Source organism: Lactuca saligna, chromosome 1 (genome assembly GCF_052625555.1).
Source record: "Lactuca saligna cultivar CGN05327 chromosome 1, ASM5262555v1, whole genome shotgun sequence".
Lineage (NCBI taxonomy): Eukaryota > Viridiplantae > Streptophyta > Magnoliopsida > Asterales > Asteraceae > Lactuca > Lactuca saligna.
The window spans coordinates 66,171,645-66,191,394 of NC_136417.1; the positions used below are offsets into that span (position 1 = coordinate 66,171,645).

A 19,750-nucleotide genomic window follows, 5' to 3' on the forward strand; every position below is an offset into this window, starting at 1 on the left:
GGCAGTACAAGTGCTGCGCCAAACAGAGCACGCGCAGATGTTTTTGACTCAGAAGACTTCTAAAAAACAAACAGCTGCGAGATGAAAAGTGTTGCGCGTGTGCTGCACCGCGCAACAGTAAGAGGTTTGAAGAAGTTTTTTTTCAAAAAACAAACAGCACCTTAGTACTCAGAGAAATAAAGATTTTATAACTTCAAAATCCATATTATGCAAAATACATATTTTATAGACCTAATAAACGTATGGTGTCATGGTATAGAGTTTGACAGAAAGGTATGGTGTCATGGTATAGAGTTTGACAGAAAGCCAAAGGTTGAGGATTCAAGTCCTTATTAGAACAATACGAGTTAGATTTAAGAGTAGAATAGTTGGCGTGTGAGTTAATCATTTCAAAAAAAAAAAAAAAGTTCTTTAAACTACACTATACACATACCTCTGGTACAAAGATCTATTATTGGTGTATACATGTTATATATTTATATATCCATTTATCTCAACAACCATTGAGTTATTGGTCCATAACCACACAATCATTAATCCATCAACAAGCTAATTGATCTCTATATGTCGATATCTCTTCAAACACCGGAAGTCTCCTTGATCTCGATGGAGTCCATTGGTTAATTAACTGGTCAAGCCCCTCAATAAACGCATCCTCCAAACTCACAACATCCTGGTCCGGACCTAGGTCCGGACCAGGGTGCACCTGAGCTAGCCGCCATGGCTCTAGCTCCTGAACCAACTCATTAGTCCGGTTCAGTAACTTGGGGTCATTCGACCCCAAAAGTTTACCTTCCATTACTTCTAAAAGAAGTTTATTTGCCTCTATGTATCGACCTTGTTTCACTAAACAAAGGCACAAATTGCACGCCTTGTTGGCGTCTGGGTCTATCTCTTGAGCTTTACGATATACGGCTTCTGCTGCTTGGAAATTTTTTAGCTGTAAGTACGCCCACCCTAAGTTACCCTGCACCACATTTGATCCAAGTGTGAATTAGGAATTTACTTTATTTTTCATTTTTCATTCTATGTTTAGATTGAAAAATAGAATCCATAAAATTACCAGTATTCTTGATGTCTCTTGTTTGACTGTAACTTGAAATTTTCTTCCATGGGAACGTGCGGTTTTTGTGGGTTTTCCATTGAAGGCTTCTCCTTGATAAATCATCCGAAGCTTCTGTTTCAAAAGCTCGATTTGTTCCTCTAATTTCCCACATTTCTACAAAATCACATTAGCTTCATTTCATTAACTCATAAAGAACAAAAAAAATGTACTTTATGCTGTGTAAAACAAACAAATATAGAAAAAGTTACCTTGTATAAGTCGATTAGAACATTGTCTAGTGATTCTTGGGCTTGTTTAGAGCAACGTTCTCTAAAGGATCTAATAAGTTCAATTGCTTCTTCAGCTCTATCTTGTTGTTTCATAACAACTGCCATGTCTTTTAAAGCACTATCAACTCTATCACCCATATTTATTGCCTTCCAAAACTCGACTATTGCTCCATTTGGATCCTTTTCCACCAGCTGAAAAAACATATATATTTATATTTATATATAATTAAATAAAAGATTGTGTATTTGTATGACAAAACTTGTTGGTAGTGTAAAATGTATATTTTATTATTTGTGTACAAGTGTTGGGTAAAAATAGTTGTAAGCTGTAAATTGACTCAAAACAAAAAAGATAAAAGATATGGAAAACACTTTTGGACAAAAAAACGTTGATTTCATGGACTGATTTTCTACAACTAGTAAAATCAAATTCAATGGTGGAATAGTTGACAACATCATTTTTTGATAAAATAAAAATAAAAATAAAAGGAACAAATTCAATGGTCAAATAATTGATTGAAGATCCGGACCCTACACAAGCCGTAGGACAGATTGCAAGAAATAAGAATGCTTCTCCGCAAAGCAATAATCTCGATCTCAAATCTCAATCAAAGATTCAAATCACACACATACTTCAATTTCTAAAGATAGAACAAGCAATTATTCAAGAAGAATAGCTAAACATTCGGTAAAATAGTTATGAATTAATCAAGCAATTGGTTAGTATTTGACCAAAGAATAGTAAGCAATTGATTTGTTTTTTCGAATTCGTTCGCGCAATAATTCATTATTGTCGTTGTAACAATCTATAGATAACAAAAAATGAACCAAAATAATCGGATCAGACGAAATTATCGAATATTCCAGTATGAAATAATCGTTCATCGATTAACTCTATGGAAAATACAAATCCAGATCAGGACAAAACACAGAATAGTTGTAACTTGTAAGCAATTGATACGTTTTTTTTTTTTTTTCGAATTCGTTCGCGTAATTTTTCGATTTTGAGTATCATACAATCGGAACATGACAAAACGCATTCAGGTTACATAAACATATTCATACAAATGGCAAATTAGTTCAAGTATATATATACAATTGAAGAAAAACTCAAAATATATGTAAAGTACAAATCCAGATCAGGACAAACCTGAAGATGTTTGGCTCTGACATACGGACTATCCCCAGAAGGAAGCTTATGAAGCACATGATACGCAACAGAAGCAGCATCAACAGCTTCTTCATTCTTCTCTCGTTTCCCTCCCTTCATTTCACTGGAATTTTCTTCTTTCTATCTCCAAAAACAGTTGACGAAAGCTTTTTAAATCCGGATTTATGCTTGATTTTGACTCTAAAACTTGAATACTGGAGAATTTGGGGTTCAGGGGCAGTTTTTCAATGGCGAATGTGAAGGGGAGGGAGGAGAGAGAGAGGATAAAAGGTGGGGACTATGAATTGGGTCGTAAAGGAGTCTAGGTTCAGTTTAGTTGGTTTTGAACGGACTTGAGGGAACAGATTTGTTTAATCAACGTATAGCCCTCTGTCACGTATTGTTTAACCGCCTTTTATTGTATTGTTGTTTCATGCAACAATTATTCCACATATAAATATAAGACACATATAATTAAACAAAAGTATTTAATTAAGGCATATTTTGATGATCAAAAAATCTTATTTATCGTAAAATAATGGTTATTAAGAATCTTTTTCTAACAACCATCCAAACCTTATGACATTATCTGTTTTTGTCGGTATGTTGTAATTTTCTAAAACGGGTAATCATATTTGAAAGCACACAACATTAATTAAAGCGGATTTATACAATGTATTTTATTTCTTATTCATAATAGAAATCAATATCTAATTCCATACGATTGGATAATATATAAAACACAGCTGTCAATATCGTAATCTTGTATATTATCGATTTTCGTTTTTGCAATATCGTAATCGTAATATTGAATCGGATCGTAAGATCTTTAAAAAAACAATTTGAAATATAAAAAATACATTTTAATCAAACCATTCACTTAACAATAAATATATCAGACCACGGGAAATACATCATTTAATAGCGGCGGACGTTGAATATGGGTAGCACATGTTAATTTTAGAGGTAGCATGCCGAAAAAATTACGCCACATCAAAAAAATTTCACTACGCCTAAAAATTTGAGGAGTAGCACAGACTCCTTAGTAGACCCGCAAGTGCATTTAACAATAAATAATTCAAAAAATGAGTTTTCTAGGGTTCATATTCCTTAGTAGATCCGCAAGAGCATTTAACAATAAATAATTCACAATGAGTTTTCTAGGGTTCATATTCTGTATATTTAATTAGTGCAAGACAAAATTTAAGTTTTTATTAAATAAAAAATAAATAGTAACGATTTTACAATCTTACGATCCTACCCGATCTTCCAAAAACGATTCAAGGAGAATCGTTATCGATTATCTAGGTGAAATCATCGGTTCTACAACCTAAGAGCAGTTAATTAATGTACATATCTTATCTCATGCGTACAAATATGTTAGACATACACTTTCCCATAAAGTAAATTTTGACTAAACCTAAAAAAAGTCTTTCATGCCTTATGCTGTTTTTTTTTTTTTTTTTCCAAGTTATGTCTCAAAAAGAATACTATGTATATGTGGGTATGTCATGTCCTTAACTTCGTATAAGCAGATATCTTATCTCTCATCATGCAAAAAGCACACAAGGGTAAATTAGGAAATTCCCTTGTGTCATTGGGTGTGTGAACGGTCGATTTTGAGTTATAATTATTAGCTTTTATTTCATTGCAAAACATCCAATTTTACTTACGAATGAAAGCAACGAAGATGACTTTGATGAATAGGGGGTTGTAAGATCAACGTGGAGGGCTGTAGAATGGTGAAGTACTTGTAAACCAGTGAAAATCTCCCAACAAAATTTATGGCTGAGGAGTGAGGAGGCAATATTTGATCTAAGATGCAATTTGCATTGCTACTTGCTAGTGTTGTTGTTTAGAGATTGAACATAACTGAAATATAGAAAAAAAAACATCCATAGATATAAAGATTTTTTAATATTTTAATATATTTATTATCGCCTCATGTATATAGGCCCACCCCGGATATTGCCTCTTCCCTTAAATGAACAATGAGATGAATTATTGTGTGGAAAAATTCCGGAGGAGAAATCAATTCCAATTGGCATGATTTATATTTATCAACTCATAATGTACTTTGTTCATGTCTTCCACAACCAATTTTCGTGCAAATAATTATTGTTTGTATTACTAATATCTTAGCTAAATTTAACACTTTGAATACTTTAAAATTCAAAAATATTGGGAAAACCTAAAAACAAAAGTCTAAGCTACTCAACCAACCATACTTGTTTTCACCCACTCGAACCTTTCTTAACCCACTTAACATGAATCCTCAATAAAATGTTAATTAACTAAAATATAAAACAAAAGTTATTAGTATTACTAACGATTACAAAAATATAAATAATATGATTAAAAGATCTATACCCTCACTGTATCAGCCAATACCTTGTGTAAAGTGTAAATTAGTAAAAATCATTTGAAACAATGTTATCAAATCATCGTGTTCTTAAATCCATTATTGGTTTTGAGTTCTTCCTTTCTTCAATTTACTCTTCTCCTGCATTTTCTTCTTCTTTTCTTCAGCTGTGATCCACGTGTAGTCAGTAGGGATTAAGAACGGGTCATTAACATGCTCTATACACGGAGTGGGCCCGCTTGTTGATGAGCTGGCAGTTTGATACGGAGTTTTGATCCACTGAAACCAAGATGATGAGCCTGTTGTGTGAGGATTGCGGTCTGCATCTGTAGGACTTGTAGGTGGGGTCGAGAATTCATCCAACGGTTGTAATTCTTCGAATTTTGTGAAAGTAACCATTACCCTTACTGTGGGGATCACCGGAATGGCAACCTAAAAAATGGTACGATAATTTGGGTTTTGATTATTTCGGGTCAAGATAATAAACTACACTCGAACACCAAAAATGTAATTTGCTCAAAAATTTAATTTACATAAAATATATTATTCAAAAATCTCAAAAAGAGCTTTATAGAACGTAAGCCAATGACGAGTATGATATTTAAAAAAAGTCTAATGAATATTTAAACTTGTTATTTCTTTTTTTAACATTAGCGAGTTTCTGTAACATAAAATTAAGTAATAACTAGTTACAAACTATAATGTTCTATTGTAATAGTTATAATAATTCCAAAATATGTTAATTTCTTGATAAAAGGTTTAAATATATGTTTTATATGAAATAGTGTGTGGTTGAAGTTAAAAATAAATTCTTGCTAATAAGTAACCATAATCTATTATGTTTTTTCGGCCTCAAGTTGGAGATGACCTAAGCAAACTTATTACTTCCTCCGTCCCAAAATTATAGTCCATCTTTCCTTTTTGGTTTGTCCCAAAATAATAGTCCATTTCTAAAAATAAATATCATTTTTACCAAAATACCCCTTATTATTAATTAACCAAGTAAGCATTTAATGGAATATTAAATGCAAAGTAAGGACAAAACTGTCATTTTATTAAATAAAGTTAGTGGTAATTAATGCTTTTCTTAATCTATGTGTTTTTTGTCTGTGGACTATAATATTGGGACGGAGGGAGTATTAAAATAAAAGTAAAATTACCAAACTATCCCTAATTTCATCAACTTATCTATTTTATTTTATTTCATTTTATTTATTTATTTATTTTCACTTTGAACAATCAGGATTCGAATATGGGTCAACTTGATTTTGGATGTTTCACCACTAGACCACCTTGACGGAGGTTCTTAACTTATCGTATTTGATCTTGATTCTTTTAGTCCCAAGAATAACTTTCAAAACACACATCCAAACACCTCCCTAAACACATACATTATACTATGATTTTACATAGGACTCGCTACAATTAGCAACCTATTTAGAGGAAAACATGCTCTAACTACATTACCCAAACATTAATAAAATCCAGAAATATACATACCTTAACCGGAAACGTCCCCGCTGGCAATTTTGTGGTAAGCAATTCTCTTAACCTTCGTATCGCCTTCACTTTATTCGCCAAAATGTCAAGCAAAGGCAATAATTCATCCGTATGCAATGGAAAATCGGGTGAAAGCCATAAAATTGGCCTCAAACCTTTCTTATATTCGCTCTCACGACCTCCATCTTTCCATCTACTATGACTTTGACTTGTAGACGAGAGTTGACTTGACTTTGACTTTGACTTTTGGTAATCAACACCATTCTCAATCGGGATATCTCGATGTTTGATAATCCCATTGTCTAACGTGCTTTCGAGTTGTTTATGCTCATCCTTGGTCAAAATGTTATTGAACTCTTTGCTATCCGATTCCTTTTCGTTACCAAATAGCTCGTTTTCCGATTTTGCCCCTGGGACCTTCCGGGATTTTATACTTACAACCACATTTTGCATATCATAAACTTTCGCCCTCCAAATCCCAACAAATTCGGTTTTCTCATGTCTACGCCACGTCATCTGGGGCAAAAGAACGGCTTGAGTGACATCAATCCCGGGCCTAAACATATTAGCCTGAGACATGGCTTGGATCTCCTGCTGCAGTTCCCCATCCGATGCCACTGCACCTGCGCCATCTAAAGCGTTCATCACCTCCTTGTCTTTATGTGAAATCATACAAAGAGATCCCGGAGGAACTTTTTCAGAACCATCACCGAGAAAGAGAACAGTTTGATCGGCCCTTTGAATTGTAAAACCATCGAATCCGGCTAAAGTCATATCTGCCCTCAAATTCGCACCACGTTTCCATATCTTGTAAGTATCGGAAGGGGCAATTCTGGAAATGAATGGAACTACAGAGCTTTCGAATTGGAAAGTGATTTCCATGTAGAAATCACGCATTCTTCTCATGGTTTGTAACAGTCGAGGTAATCTTCTGCACCATTTAGCCCAAGCTGTGGGTTGATAGTGTTTGATTATGATTTTAGCGATGTGTTCTTGGTGGTTGCATATGGCTTCTTGAAGGGCGCTCCAACCATGTTCGTTTTGCAAGCTCCAATCAGCTCCGGCGAGCATGAGTGTTTCCGTGGCGGCGGTGTCACCCAGTTTGACGGCTAAATGGAGAGGGGTGTCACGATTTGGGACATCACGGCGATCGATGACTGTTGAGATTGCATCGGCTATGGCTTCCTCTGCAATGGAGGCTGATTCGGTGCGGATTTTGGACGGGTCACTGAGATGAGGGAGACCCGAGATTATTTTGGTAAGACCCGCGTAATCTTTCGTTAATACGGCTTTATGGGTGGGGCTATGGGAATATGGAGCAACATTCATAGCTGCCATGGGAGCAATTAGGGCAAGACCCGAAGTTTTTGACTTGATCAATCCTATTCAACTGTTACCAGGTCAAGAAAGGTTCATAGAAAGTCTGGTAAACGTATGAAATACTCAGAGAATTGGTCAAATTGAACAAAAACCCAATTTAATTTACTTCAATATTCGAATGAAATGAGGATGGATAGAACAATATAGAAGAAGCCAAACCTTCTTATTGTTCTTCTGGCTTGTTTGATTGAACAGAATTCAGCTACCACGAAACACTTTTGATCCGATTCCGATCAGATAAACCCCTGAACACACATGTGGGGTGGTGGGATTTCAAAAAGATTGGATTTTTTTCAAATATTGGTCAAGAAAGAAGAAAAGCTTAAACTTGAAAGGGGAATTAAGAAAGACAACAACAGGATTAAAGAATATAAAGCCCAAACCCCATCATCCAAGCAAAAGGGGGAAACTGCTTGTGTTAGAAAGGAATAATAAAACTCAAAGAAAGCATCAAGAATATATAGATGTATGAGACTTTTTGAGCATGTCTCTATCGTAGGGTTTTAGAGAGAGAAAGATCAAACTGTATGGGAATTTTTCATGTTTAAAGAGTATATAAGATGGTGAACAGTGTAAATTTCTGTGAGGTTTTTGTTAGTGGGAGGAGCTAAGGTTCCGTTTTTTGGCATTATATTGGACAGATAGGGACAGGGAAGAAGATAAGTAAAAAGAAAAAGCCTACGGTAGATAAATGATGTCGGATTGATTAAGGTGTTTGATTGTTGCTAATTGGTATGTTGGATTGGTTAAGAGGTGGTTTGATAGAAGCTGATTGGATTATAATCTGATCGAGTTAGAAGTTCTAACTGAATTAACTTCTGACTGAAAATTAATGTTTGATTTTGCATTACGTTACCCTCTCACAACCTTTTTTATAATAAGTCCTTTATGATTTACCATTTTATTTATAAATTACATTTTTTTTATAAAAAAAAAATTAAAAATGATCAAAAGGATGTAATTTATAACCATTCTTAAAAAAAGATGTATATAAGCATATAACACATGATTAAAATGATGTAATTTATAATTATTCTTCAAAAATAATAACACTTTATCACACCAAAAATTGTAATTTATTCTATTGACAAAAGTGATGCAACACAAGGAAAGAAATATAGACAAAACTATACACCCAACATGGCAAAAATATTTCGTTCTTAAAGTTTTTGATAAAGAAAAAGATGGTTTCTTTTATTCTATAAAGATTTCTTCTCTCTTCGCTTGAGCACACAAGCACAACGAAACAAAAACAAGAAATTTCTTCAATCTTCTTCTCCATCATTAAATTACCATTAGAATTCCTAAATCCATAAATTCACCTCGTCTCTTGATCACCATACAAATTCCAATTCAACAAAAGAAAGCCAGATAAAGATCCATAAATTCACCTAAAAATGGCCTCAACCTCCTCTTACACATGTCAATTCAACAAAAGAAAGCAAGATAAAGATCCTTAATTCACCTAAAAATGGCCTCAAGCTCCTCTTCCTCTGTTTATCATTTGCTCTACCTTATTCAGATAGTTTGCAACTTGAGATTGAACAACAACTAACAATATTATGCTTCCTTATGCTGTCAAAAAATAATGGATATGGATTGAACACAACCACCCCCACTCATGAAGCCTAACGGCGGGGGTTTTCTTTACTGTGCACTTTTGAGTTGTGTATCGGTAATAGCTTCTGTAACACAAATCAAAACTATTTCTTACAAGAATTCTTGATCAAAAAGGAAAACATGAACAACAAAATGGGGAAACGGGAACAACAAAATCAGAAAGTACGAACCTGTTGAGTCGGAGGAAGAGGAAGGGTGGTCGGAGGTTGGGAGGAAGACGACGGTAATGTGTAGAGTCGGCCAGAGGAGAATCGTATTAGGGCAATATGGGTAATCTCCACTTTTTTTCTAGAGTTGTCCCAGTCCTTAAAATGTTGAGAAGGTATCGAATCACATGAATGTCATGGACCGAGTACATGAGTTTAAAAGCCAAACAAACTTGCCAAATCAAAATTTTTGGATCCAGTTAGAAGCTTTATCAAACGACCCCTAATACGAACATGTAGCATTTGTGTATTTGGAAAATGATTAACGGGAAGAAAACTTTTATATTTTATATGTTCTTTTGAAAAAAATGATTTTTCAAATTAATGATTTCAGATCTTTTAAATTAATGTTTCATATCGTATTCTATTGAAATAGAAGTAAGGGAGATATATGTCGACAATCATGCCTCCATAAGGAAAAGAGCAATCGTGTTATATAGATGACCCTTAAGTAAGATCGATCATGTTATATAGATGACCCTTAAGTAAAATCGATCGTGTTATATAGATGACATCTAACATATACAATCGGTACCTATGCACGATCTTGGGAGGATTGTCATCCTGGAGATGTTGTTAACATGTCGGCAGGCCTGTTGGAGTTGTTAGAGTACCAACCAAGAGTTAATAAACGTAGGTCGGAGCTATTGGTGTTGCCAGAATAACAATAGTTTCCAACAAACAATAAAAAAGTTGACCTACAAACGGATAATTTTGGAGAGAGAGATAGAGAACAAATAATGATGGGACAATTGTTAGTTGTCATTATTATTTAGATTTATTATTGTTGTATAGTTTATAGTTTATGCTGAATTTTTTTTATTTATTTTGAAAAATATTTATAATATTAGTATTTCTTTTAGTTTTTAGTTTTTCTTAATGTTTTATTTATTTATTTTAAATATTCGATTTTTCTCCCTTTCTCTTTTATTTCACATTTTCACTGTTTTTTATTTTTATTTTTTTAAATAACAGTTTATATTTTAGTTTGTTACTTATTTTACTATTTTTTTAAATAGTGATTTTTTTATCCTTTTTATTTCTGTTTTTTTTTAATATCTGTTTTTCTTATACAAATCATTGACTATCAAATTTTAGCCATCATAAATTAAACAAACAATATATTTTAAGATGCAAAACTCAAATATTACACATAAAATGTTTTTGGTAATCAAACATAAAATCTTAAACTTCGGTGTATTAGTACCCGAGAAAAGAAAAATGTAAAGATGATTGTGTTTAATATTTAGGTGCAAATAACACATGATTAAAATGATGTAATTTATAATTATTCTTCAAAAATAATAACACTTTATCACACCAAAAATTGTAATTTATTCTATTGACAAAAGTGATGCAACACAAGGAAAGAAATATAGACAAAACTATACACCCAACATGGCAAAAATATTTCGTTCTTAAAGTTTTTGATAAAGAAAAAGATGGTTTCTTTTATTCTATAAAGATTTCTTCTCTCTTCGCTTGAGCACACAAACACAACGAAACAAAAACAAGAAATTTCTTCAATCTTCTTCTCCATCATTAAATTACCATTAGAATTCCTAAATCCATAAATTCACCTCGTCTCTTGATCACCATACAAATGCCAATTCAACAAAAGAAAGCCAGATAAAGATCCATAAATTCACCTAAAAATGGCCTCAACCTCCTCTTACACATGTCAATTCAACAAAAGAAAGCAAGATAAAGATCCTTAATTCACCTAAAAATGGCCTCAAGCTCCTCTTCCTTTGTTTATCATTTGCTCTACCTTATTCAGATAGTTTGCAACTTGAGATTGAACAACAACTAACAATATTATGCTTCCTTATGCTGTCAAAAAATAATGGATATGGATTGAACACAACCACCCCCACTCATGAAGCCTAACGGCGGGGGTTTTCTTTACTGTGCACTTTTGAGTTGTGTATCGGTAATAGCTTCTGTAACACAAATCAAAACTATTTCTTACAAGAATTCTTGATCAAAAAGGAAAACATGAACAACAAAATGGGGAAACGGGAACAACAAAATCAGAAAGTACGAACCTGTTGAGTCGGAGGAAGAGGAAGGGTGGTCGGAGGTTGGGAGGAAGACGACGGTAATGTGTAGAGTCGGCCAGAGGAGAATCGTATTAGGGCAATATGGGTAATCTCCACTTTTTTTCTAGAGTTGTCCCAGTCCTTAAAATGTTGAGAAGGTATCGAATCACATGAATGTCATGGACCGAGTACATGAGTTTAAAAGCCAAACAAACTTGCCAAATCAAAATTTTTGGATCCAGTTAGAAGCTTTATCAAACGACCCCTAATACGAACATGTAGCATTTGTGTATTTGGAAAATGATTAACGGGAAGAAAACTTTTATATTTTATATGTTCTTTTGAAAAAAATGATTTTTCAAATTAATGATTTCAGATCTTTTAAATTAATGTTTCATATCGTATTCTATTGAAATAGAAGTAAGGGAGATATATGTCGACAATCATGCCTCCATAAGGAAAAGAGCAATCGTGTTATATAGATGACCCTTAAGTAAGATCGATCATGTTATATAGATGACCCTTAAGTAAAATCGATCGTGTTATATAGATGACATCTAACATATACAATCGGTACCTATGCACGATCTTGGGAGGATTGTCATCCTGGAGATGTTGTTAACATGTCGGCAGGCCTGTTGGAGTTGTTAGAGTACCAACCAAGAGTTAATAAACGTAGGTCGGAGCTATTGGTGTTGCCAGAATAACAATAGTTTCCAACAAACAATAAAAAAGTTGACCTACAAACGGATAATTTTGGAGAGAGAGATAGAGAACAAATAATGATGGAACAATTGTTAGTTGTCATTATTATTTAGATTTATTATTGTTGTATAGTTTATAGTTTATGCTGAATTTTTTTTATTTATTTTGAAAAATATTTATAATATTAGTATTTCTTTTAGTTTTTAGTTTTTCTTAATGTTTTATTTATTTATTTTAAATATTCGATTTTTCTCCCTTTCTCTTTTATTTCACATTTTCACTGTTTTTTATTTTTATTTTTTTAAATAACAGTTTATATTTTAGTTTGTTACTTATTTTACTATTTTTTTAAATAGTGATTTTTTTATCCTTTTTATTTCTGTTTTTTTTTTAATATCTGTTTTTCTTATACAAATCATTGACTATCAAATTTTAGCCATCATAAATTAAACAAACAATATATTTTAAGATGCAAAACTCAAATATTACACATAAAATGTTTTTGGTAATCAAACATAAAATCTTAAACTTCGGTGTATTAGTACCCGAGAAAAGAAAAATGTAAAGATGATTGTGTTTAATATTTAGGTGCAAATAACACATGATTAAAATGATGTAATTTATAATTATTCTTCAAAAATAATAACACTTTATCACACCAAAAATTGTAATTTATTCTATTGACAAAAGTGATGCAACACAAGGAAAGAAATATAGACAAAACTATACACCCAACATGGCAAAAATATTTCGTTCTTAAAGTTTTTGATAAAGAAAAAGATGGTTTCTTTTATTCTATAAAGATTTCTTCTCTCTTCGCTTGAGCACACAAACACAACGAAACAAAAACAAGAAATTTCTTCAATCTTCTTCTCCATCATTAAATTACCATTAGAATTCCTAAATCCATAAATTCACCTCGTCTCTTGATCACCATACAAATGCCAATTCAACAAAAGAAAGCCAGATAAAGATCCATAAATTCACCTAAAAATGGCCTCAACCTCCTCTTACACATGTCAATTCAACAAAAGAAAGCAAGATAAAGATCCTTAATTCACCTAAAAATGGCCTCAAGCTCCTCTTCCTTTGTTTATCATTTGCTCTACCTTATTCAGATAGTTTGCAACTTGAGATTGAACAACAACTAACAATATTATGCTTCCTTATGCTGTCAAAAAATAATGGATATGGATTGAACACAACCACCCCCACTCATGAAGCCTAACGGCGGGGGTTTTCTTTACTGTGCACTTTTGAGTTGTGTATCGGTAATAGCTTCTGTAACACAAATCAAAACTATTTCTTACAAGAATTCTTGATCAAAAAGGAAAACATGAACAACAAAATGGGGAAACGGGAACAACAAAATCAGAAAGTACGAACCTGTTGAGTCGGAGGAAGAGGAAGGGTGGTCGGAGGTTGGGAGGAAGACGACGGTAATGTGTAGAGTCGGCCAGAGGAGAATCGTATTAGGGCAATATGGGTAATCTCCACTTTTTTTCTAGAGTTGTCCCAGTCCTTAAAATGTTGAGAAGGTATCGAATCACATGAATGTCATGGACCGAGTACATGAGTTTAAAAGCCAAACAAACTTGCCAAATCAAAATTTTTGGATCCAGTTAGAAGCTTTATCAAACGACCCCTAATACGAACATGTAGCATTTGTGTATTTGGAAAATGATTAACGGGAAGAAAACTTTTATATTTTATATGTTCTTTTGAAAAAAATGATTTTTCAAATTAATGATTTCAGATCTTTTAAATTAATGTTTCATATCGTATTCTATTGAAATAGAAGTAAGGGAGATATATGTCGACAATCATGCCTCCATAAGGAAAAGAGCAATCGTGTTATATAGATGACCCTTAAGTAAGATCGATCATGTTATATAGATGACCCTTAAGTAAAATCGATCGTGTTATATAGATGACATCTAACATATACAATCGGTACCTATGCACGATCTTGGGAGGATTGTCATCCTGGAGATGTTGTTAACATGTCGGCAGGCCTGTTGGAGTTGTTAGAGTACCAACCAAGAGTTAATAAACGTAGGTCGGAGCTATTGGTGTTGCCAGAATAACAATAGTTTCCAACAAACAATAAAAAAGTTGACCTACAAACGGATAATTTTGGAGAGAGAGATAGAGAACAAATAATGATGGAACAATTGTTAGTTGTCATTATTATTTAGATTTATTATTGTTGTATAGTTTATAGTTTATGCTGAATTTTTTTTATTTATTTTGAAAAATATTTATAATATTAGTATTTCTTTTAGTTTTTAGTTTTTCTTAATGTTTTATTTATTTATTTTAAATATTCGATTTTTCTCCCTTTCTCTTTTATTTCACATTTTCACTGTTTTTTATTTTTATTTTTTTAAATAACAGTTTATATTTTAGTTTGTTACTTATTTTACTATTTTTTTAAATAGTGATTTTTTTATCCTTTTTATTTCTGTTTTTTTTTTAATATCTGTTTTTCTTATACAAATCATTGACTATCAAATTTTAGCCATCATAAATTAAACAAACAATATATTTTAAGATGCAAAACTCAAATATTACACATAAAATGTTTTTGGTAATCAAACATAAAATCTTAAACTTCGGTGTATTAGTACCCGAGAAAAGAAAAATGTAAAGATGATTGTGTTTAATATTTAGGTGCAAATAACACATGATTAAAATGATGTAATTTATAATTATTCTTCAAAAATAATAACACTTTATCACACCAAAAATTGTAATTTATTCTATTGACAAAAGTGATGCAACACAAGGAAAGAAATATAGACAAAACTATACACCCAACATGGCAAAAATATTTCGTTCTTAAAGTTTTTGATAAAGAAAAAGATGGTTTCTTTTATTCTATAAAGATTTCTTCTCTCTTCGCTTGAGCACACAAACACAACGAAACAAAAACAAGAAATTTCTTCAATCTTCTTCTCCATCATTAAATTACCATTAGAATTCCTAAATCCATAAATTCACCTCGTCTCTTGATCACCATACAAATGCCAATTCAACAAAAGAAAGCCAGATAAAGATCCATAAATTCACCTAAAAATGGCCTCAACCTCCTCTTACACATGTCAATTCAACAAAAGAAAGCAAGATAAAGATCCTTAATTCACCTAAAAATGGCCTCAAGCTCCTCTTCCTTTGTTTATCATTTGCTCTACCTTATTCAGATAGTTTGCAACTTGAGATTGAACAACAACTAACAATATTATGCTTCCTTATGCTGTCAAAAAATAATGGATATGGATTGAACACAACCACCCCCACTCATGAAGCCTAACGGCGGGGGTTTTCTTTACTGTGCACTTTTGAGTTGTGTATCGGTAATAGCTTCTGTAACACAAATCAAAACTATTTCTTACAAGAATTCTTGATCAAAAAGGAAAACATGAACAACAAAATGGGGAAACGGGAACAACAAAATCAGAAAGTACGAACCTGTTGAGTCGGAGGAAGAGGAAGGGTGGTCGGAGGTTGGGAGGAAGACGACGGTAATGTGTAGAGTCGGCCAGAGGAGAATCGTATTAGGGCAATATGGGTAATCTCCACTTTTTTTCTAGAGTTGTCCCAGTCCTTAAAATGTTGAGAAGGTATCGAATCACATGAATGTCATGGACCGAGTACATGAGTTTAAAAGCCAAACAAACTTGCCAAATCAAAATTTTTGGATCCAGTTAGAAGCTTTATCAAACGACCCCTAATACGAACATGTAGCATTTGTGTATTTGGAAAATGATTAACGGGAAGAAAACTTTTATATTTTATATGTTCTTTTGAAAAAAATGATTTTTCAAATTAATGATTTCAGATCTTTTAAATTAATGTTTCATATCGTATTCTATTGAAATAGAAGTAAGGGAGATATATGTCGACAATCATGCCTCCATAAGGAAAAGAGCAATCGTGTTATATAGATGACCCTTAAGTAAGATCGATCATGTTATATAGATGACCCTTAAGTAAAATCGATCGTGTTATATAGATGACATCTAACATATACAATCGGTACCTATGCACGATCTTGGGAGGATTGTCATCCTGGAGATGTTGTTAACATGTCGGCAGGCCTGTTGGAGTTGTTAGAGTACCAACCAAGAGTTAATAAACGTAGGTCGGAGCTATTGGTGTTGCCAGAATAACAATAGTTTCCAACAAACAATAAAAAAGTTGACCTACAAACGGATAATTTTGGAGAGAGAGATAGAGAACAAATAATGATGGGACAATTGTTAGTTGTCATTATTATTTAGATTTATTATTGTTGTATAGTTTATAGTTTATGCTGAATTTTTTTTATTTATTTTGAAAAATATTTATAATATTAGTATTTCTTTTAGTTTTTAGTTTTTCTTAATGTTTTATTTATTTATTTTAAATATTCGATTTTTCTCCCTTTCTCTTTTATTTCACATTTTCACTGTTTTTTATTTTTATTTTTTTAAATAACAGTTTATATTTTAGTTTGTTACTTATTTTACTATTTTTTTTAAATAGTGATTTTTTTATCCTTTTTATTTCTGTTTTTTTTTTTTAATATCTGTTTTTCTTATACAAATCATTGACTATCAAATTTTAGCCATCATAAATTAAACAAACAATATATTTTAAGATGCAAAACTCAAATATTACACATAAAATGTTTTTGGTAATCAAACATAAAATCTTAAACTTCGGTGTATTAGTACCCGAGAAAAGAAAAATGTAAAGATGATTGTGTTTAATATTTAGGTGCAAATACTCAAATATTACATAAACTTTGATATATTCAAAGTATACTAAAATGATTAAAAAAAAAGGATTCAATTACCGTATTATGATCAAAAACTTCTTATTTCATGAGTCAATTACATAAAAAAAATTTCATTTATAATTTTATATACTGGAAACTATTTTACAATTAAATTGATTCATATGATAAATTCGAAATAAAGTACATTGTTTTTAAAGTAACATCAAATTAAAATTAGGACATTGTATGTATTGGCAATATAAATATTAAAATTGCAATAAAACAGACTATCATTATCATTATCATACATACTTATATGGCTAACATTTTTCCTTAAACCTCATACATTTGAAACGCCCATAAAAATTTGGAAACACCTTATACATTTGAAACCTCCTATTTTAATGAATACCACTCAAAAGTCTCTTAATAATGATTAACCATTCATATGTTTTATAACTTATATAATACATTTAATAAACAATTAATGGATACTCTACTATAAAAAGGTCAATCTTTTTGAGTAGACACACAAATACAAATCACATACAAACTTCACAAAGAAGACAACTTTAAAGTTTTTTTGTGTTGGTTTGAGGGCTTTGAACAATTTTTCGAGCCATGTTATTATGTTGAAGTTTTTAATTTGTAAGTTTGTTATATAGTATTCTTTTTTGTATTTTCTTGATTTAAGTATTCTTTTAAGAATATCATTGTATGTTGTGGTTGAAATTTTAATGTAAATTAGATTAGATTCATGTTATCGATCATATGTTATGGAAGATGATATATATAATATTTAATTAATTATTGTATACATGTTTGTATGTTCATGTTGCTTTAAAACAATAATTAATTAAAAATCATGGATATGTCGTATTATCCATGTAAGCCTTTTTTAAAATGTAAATTGTCTATCTTATAAATTTATATTTTAGTATATATTTAACATTTTAATTATAACAATAAGTGTTTTTTAAAAGTTTCTTTCACTTATTAATAATAACAAGTGGTTTTAAAATTAATAAGCAATAATTATAAATAATAAAATCAAATTACATGGATATGTCATATTATCCATGCAAGTCTCATTTGAAATGCAAATTGTCTATCTTATCACTTTATTATTTAGTGTATGTTTCACAATTTAATAATAGTATTAAGTGTTTCTTAATAGTCTTCATTAACTTATTATTAATAATAAGTGATTTAAAACTAATGAATAACAATTTTCAATGATAATAACATCAAATTATAAATTACATTTAGCTATAAATAAATTGTATTTTAAATGAACATCATTATTGAAATTAGAAAATGATAGCATAAGTAAAAATATAATTAATCAATAATAATAGTTGTTAAAAATAATCCTAAATAGATAATTATATGTAATTCTATTAATAGGAATGTAGGTTGATTTCAATGAATATTATTGTTCAAAATAATAGAGATTATATATATATATATATATATATATATATATATATATATATATATATATATATATTAGTGTATAAATATTATCTCAAAGTTAATGTCAATAACATAACCATTTTAAACATATATTTTTCAATATCTTAACAATATATTTCTAATCTTCGATGCGCAACACAATTTCTTTCTAATAATGATTCTAAGTTGGTTAATAAGGTTAAATAAATATAAAACCTAAAGTGTAATCATATATAAACTAAATTTCAATATTAAAAGAATATATTTCTTCTACTTATAAAGTTATGTTTTTAACTTTTAACACATTATACTTAATTTATTAGGTCTAATATGTTATTGTATGTAAACCATTATCATTTTAAAGCTACGATTTTTGAACAATTTGTATAAAATACTTAAATTGTTAATTTAAATATAACCTTACAGAATCAACTAAAATATAAATTTTAGTTCAACTTAAACAACCTAACGAATATTTTGTAAATAGTTAGAAGTAATAAAAAATAATATCTCTCTAATAATGATTATAAGTTGATAATAAGGTTAAATATGTATCAAACCTAAAGTGTAATCATAAGTAAACTAAATTTCAATATTAAAATAATATTTTTACTTCTACTTATAAAGTTATGTCTTTAACTTTTAACATATTATACTTAATTTATTAGATTTAATATGTTGTTGTATGTAAACCATTATCAGTTTATAGCTACAAGTTTTGAACAGTTTGGAAAAAATATTTAAATTGTTAATTTAAATATAACATTACAGGATCAACTTCAATATAAATTTTAGTTCCACTTAAAAAACCCAAAGAATATTCTGTGAATAGTTAAAAGTGATAAATTGTAGTGCTAAATGCAAAAACTAAATTGTAATATCAATTTAACTAAAATATTTCCTAAAGATATTTTTATAATCGTTAAAAATTTTCAAATAAGTAGCTTAAAATATCTTATAATAATAATAGTTAAAAATAACTCTATATAAATGATTCTACTGTTACCTTTAAAATCAAAAGAAAAAATTTGTTGGATGTTTTAATTTGTTACAATAATAGAAATTAAAATGTTAACCAAATAAATTGAAAAAATTAATTAACAATAACAACAACTATAAATAACATAAACTATATATTATATTTAATTTTATTCATGAGTAACCTGTGAGTAGAGGTCATTCAAAAAATTAAGATTATACAGTTTTAATAGATGTAATATTATCATATAATTC

General features: G+C 30.6%; 2 protein-coding genes across 4 annotated transcripts; both read right to left on the reverse strand.

Moving 5' to 3' along the window:
- Positions 1-329: 329 nt before the first annotated feature.
- On the reverse strand, positions 330-2,736 carry LOC145038811 (Tetratricopeptide repeat (TPR)-like superfamily protein). The gene is made up of 4 exons (XM_078987054.1): positions 2,486-2,736; positions 1,315-1,527; positions 1,064-1,219; positions 330-967 (listed from the first exon to the last, which is right to left on the reverse strand). Exons 1-4 carry the CDS (start codon positions 2,603-2,605, stop codon positions 542-544), a joined length of 915 nt encoding a protein of 304 aa, XP_078843180.1. The 5' UTR covers positions 2,606-2,736; the 3' UTR covers positions 330-541.
- A 1,955-nt stretch (positions 2,737-4,691) lies between these two features.
- LOC145038823 (uncharacterized) lies at positions 4,692-8,281 on the reverse strand. Of its 3 annotated transcripts, none has more exons than XM_078987074.1 (3): positions 7,887-8,281; positions 6,348-7,737; positions 4,692-5,279 (listed from the first exon to the last, which is right to left on the reverse strand). In XM_078987074.1, the coding sequence occupies exons 2-3, from the start codon at positions 7,683-7,685 to the stop codon at positions 4,947-4,949; spliced, it is 1,671 nt and encodes a 556-aa protein (XP_078843200.1). In that variant the 5' UTR covers positions 7,686-7,737; positions 7,887-8,281; the 3' UTR covers positions 4,692-4,946. The 3 variants fall into 3 exon arrangements, with proteins under 3 accessions (XP_078843200.1, XP_078843194.1, XP_078843187.1); XM_078987068.1 differs by having other exon boundaries at positions 6,348-7,770; XM_078987061.1 differs by having other exon boundaries at positions 6,348-8,281.
- Positions 8,282-19,750: the final 11,469 nt, after the last annotated feature.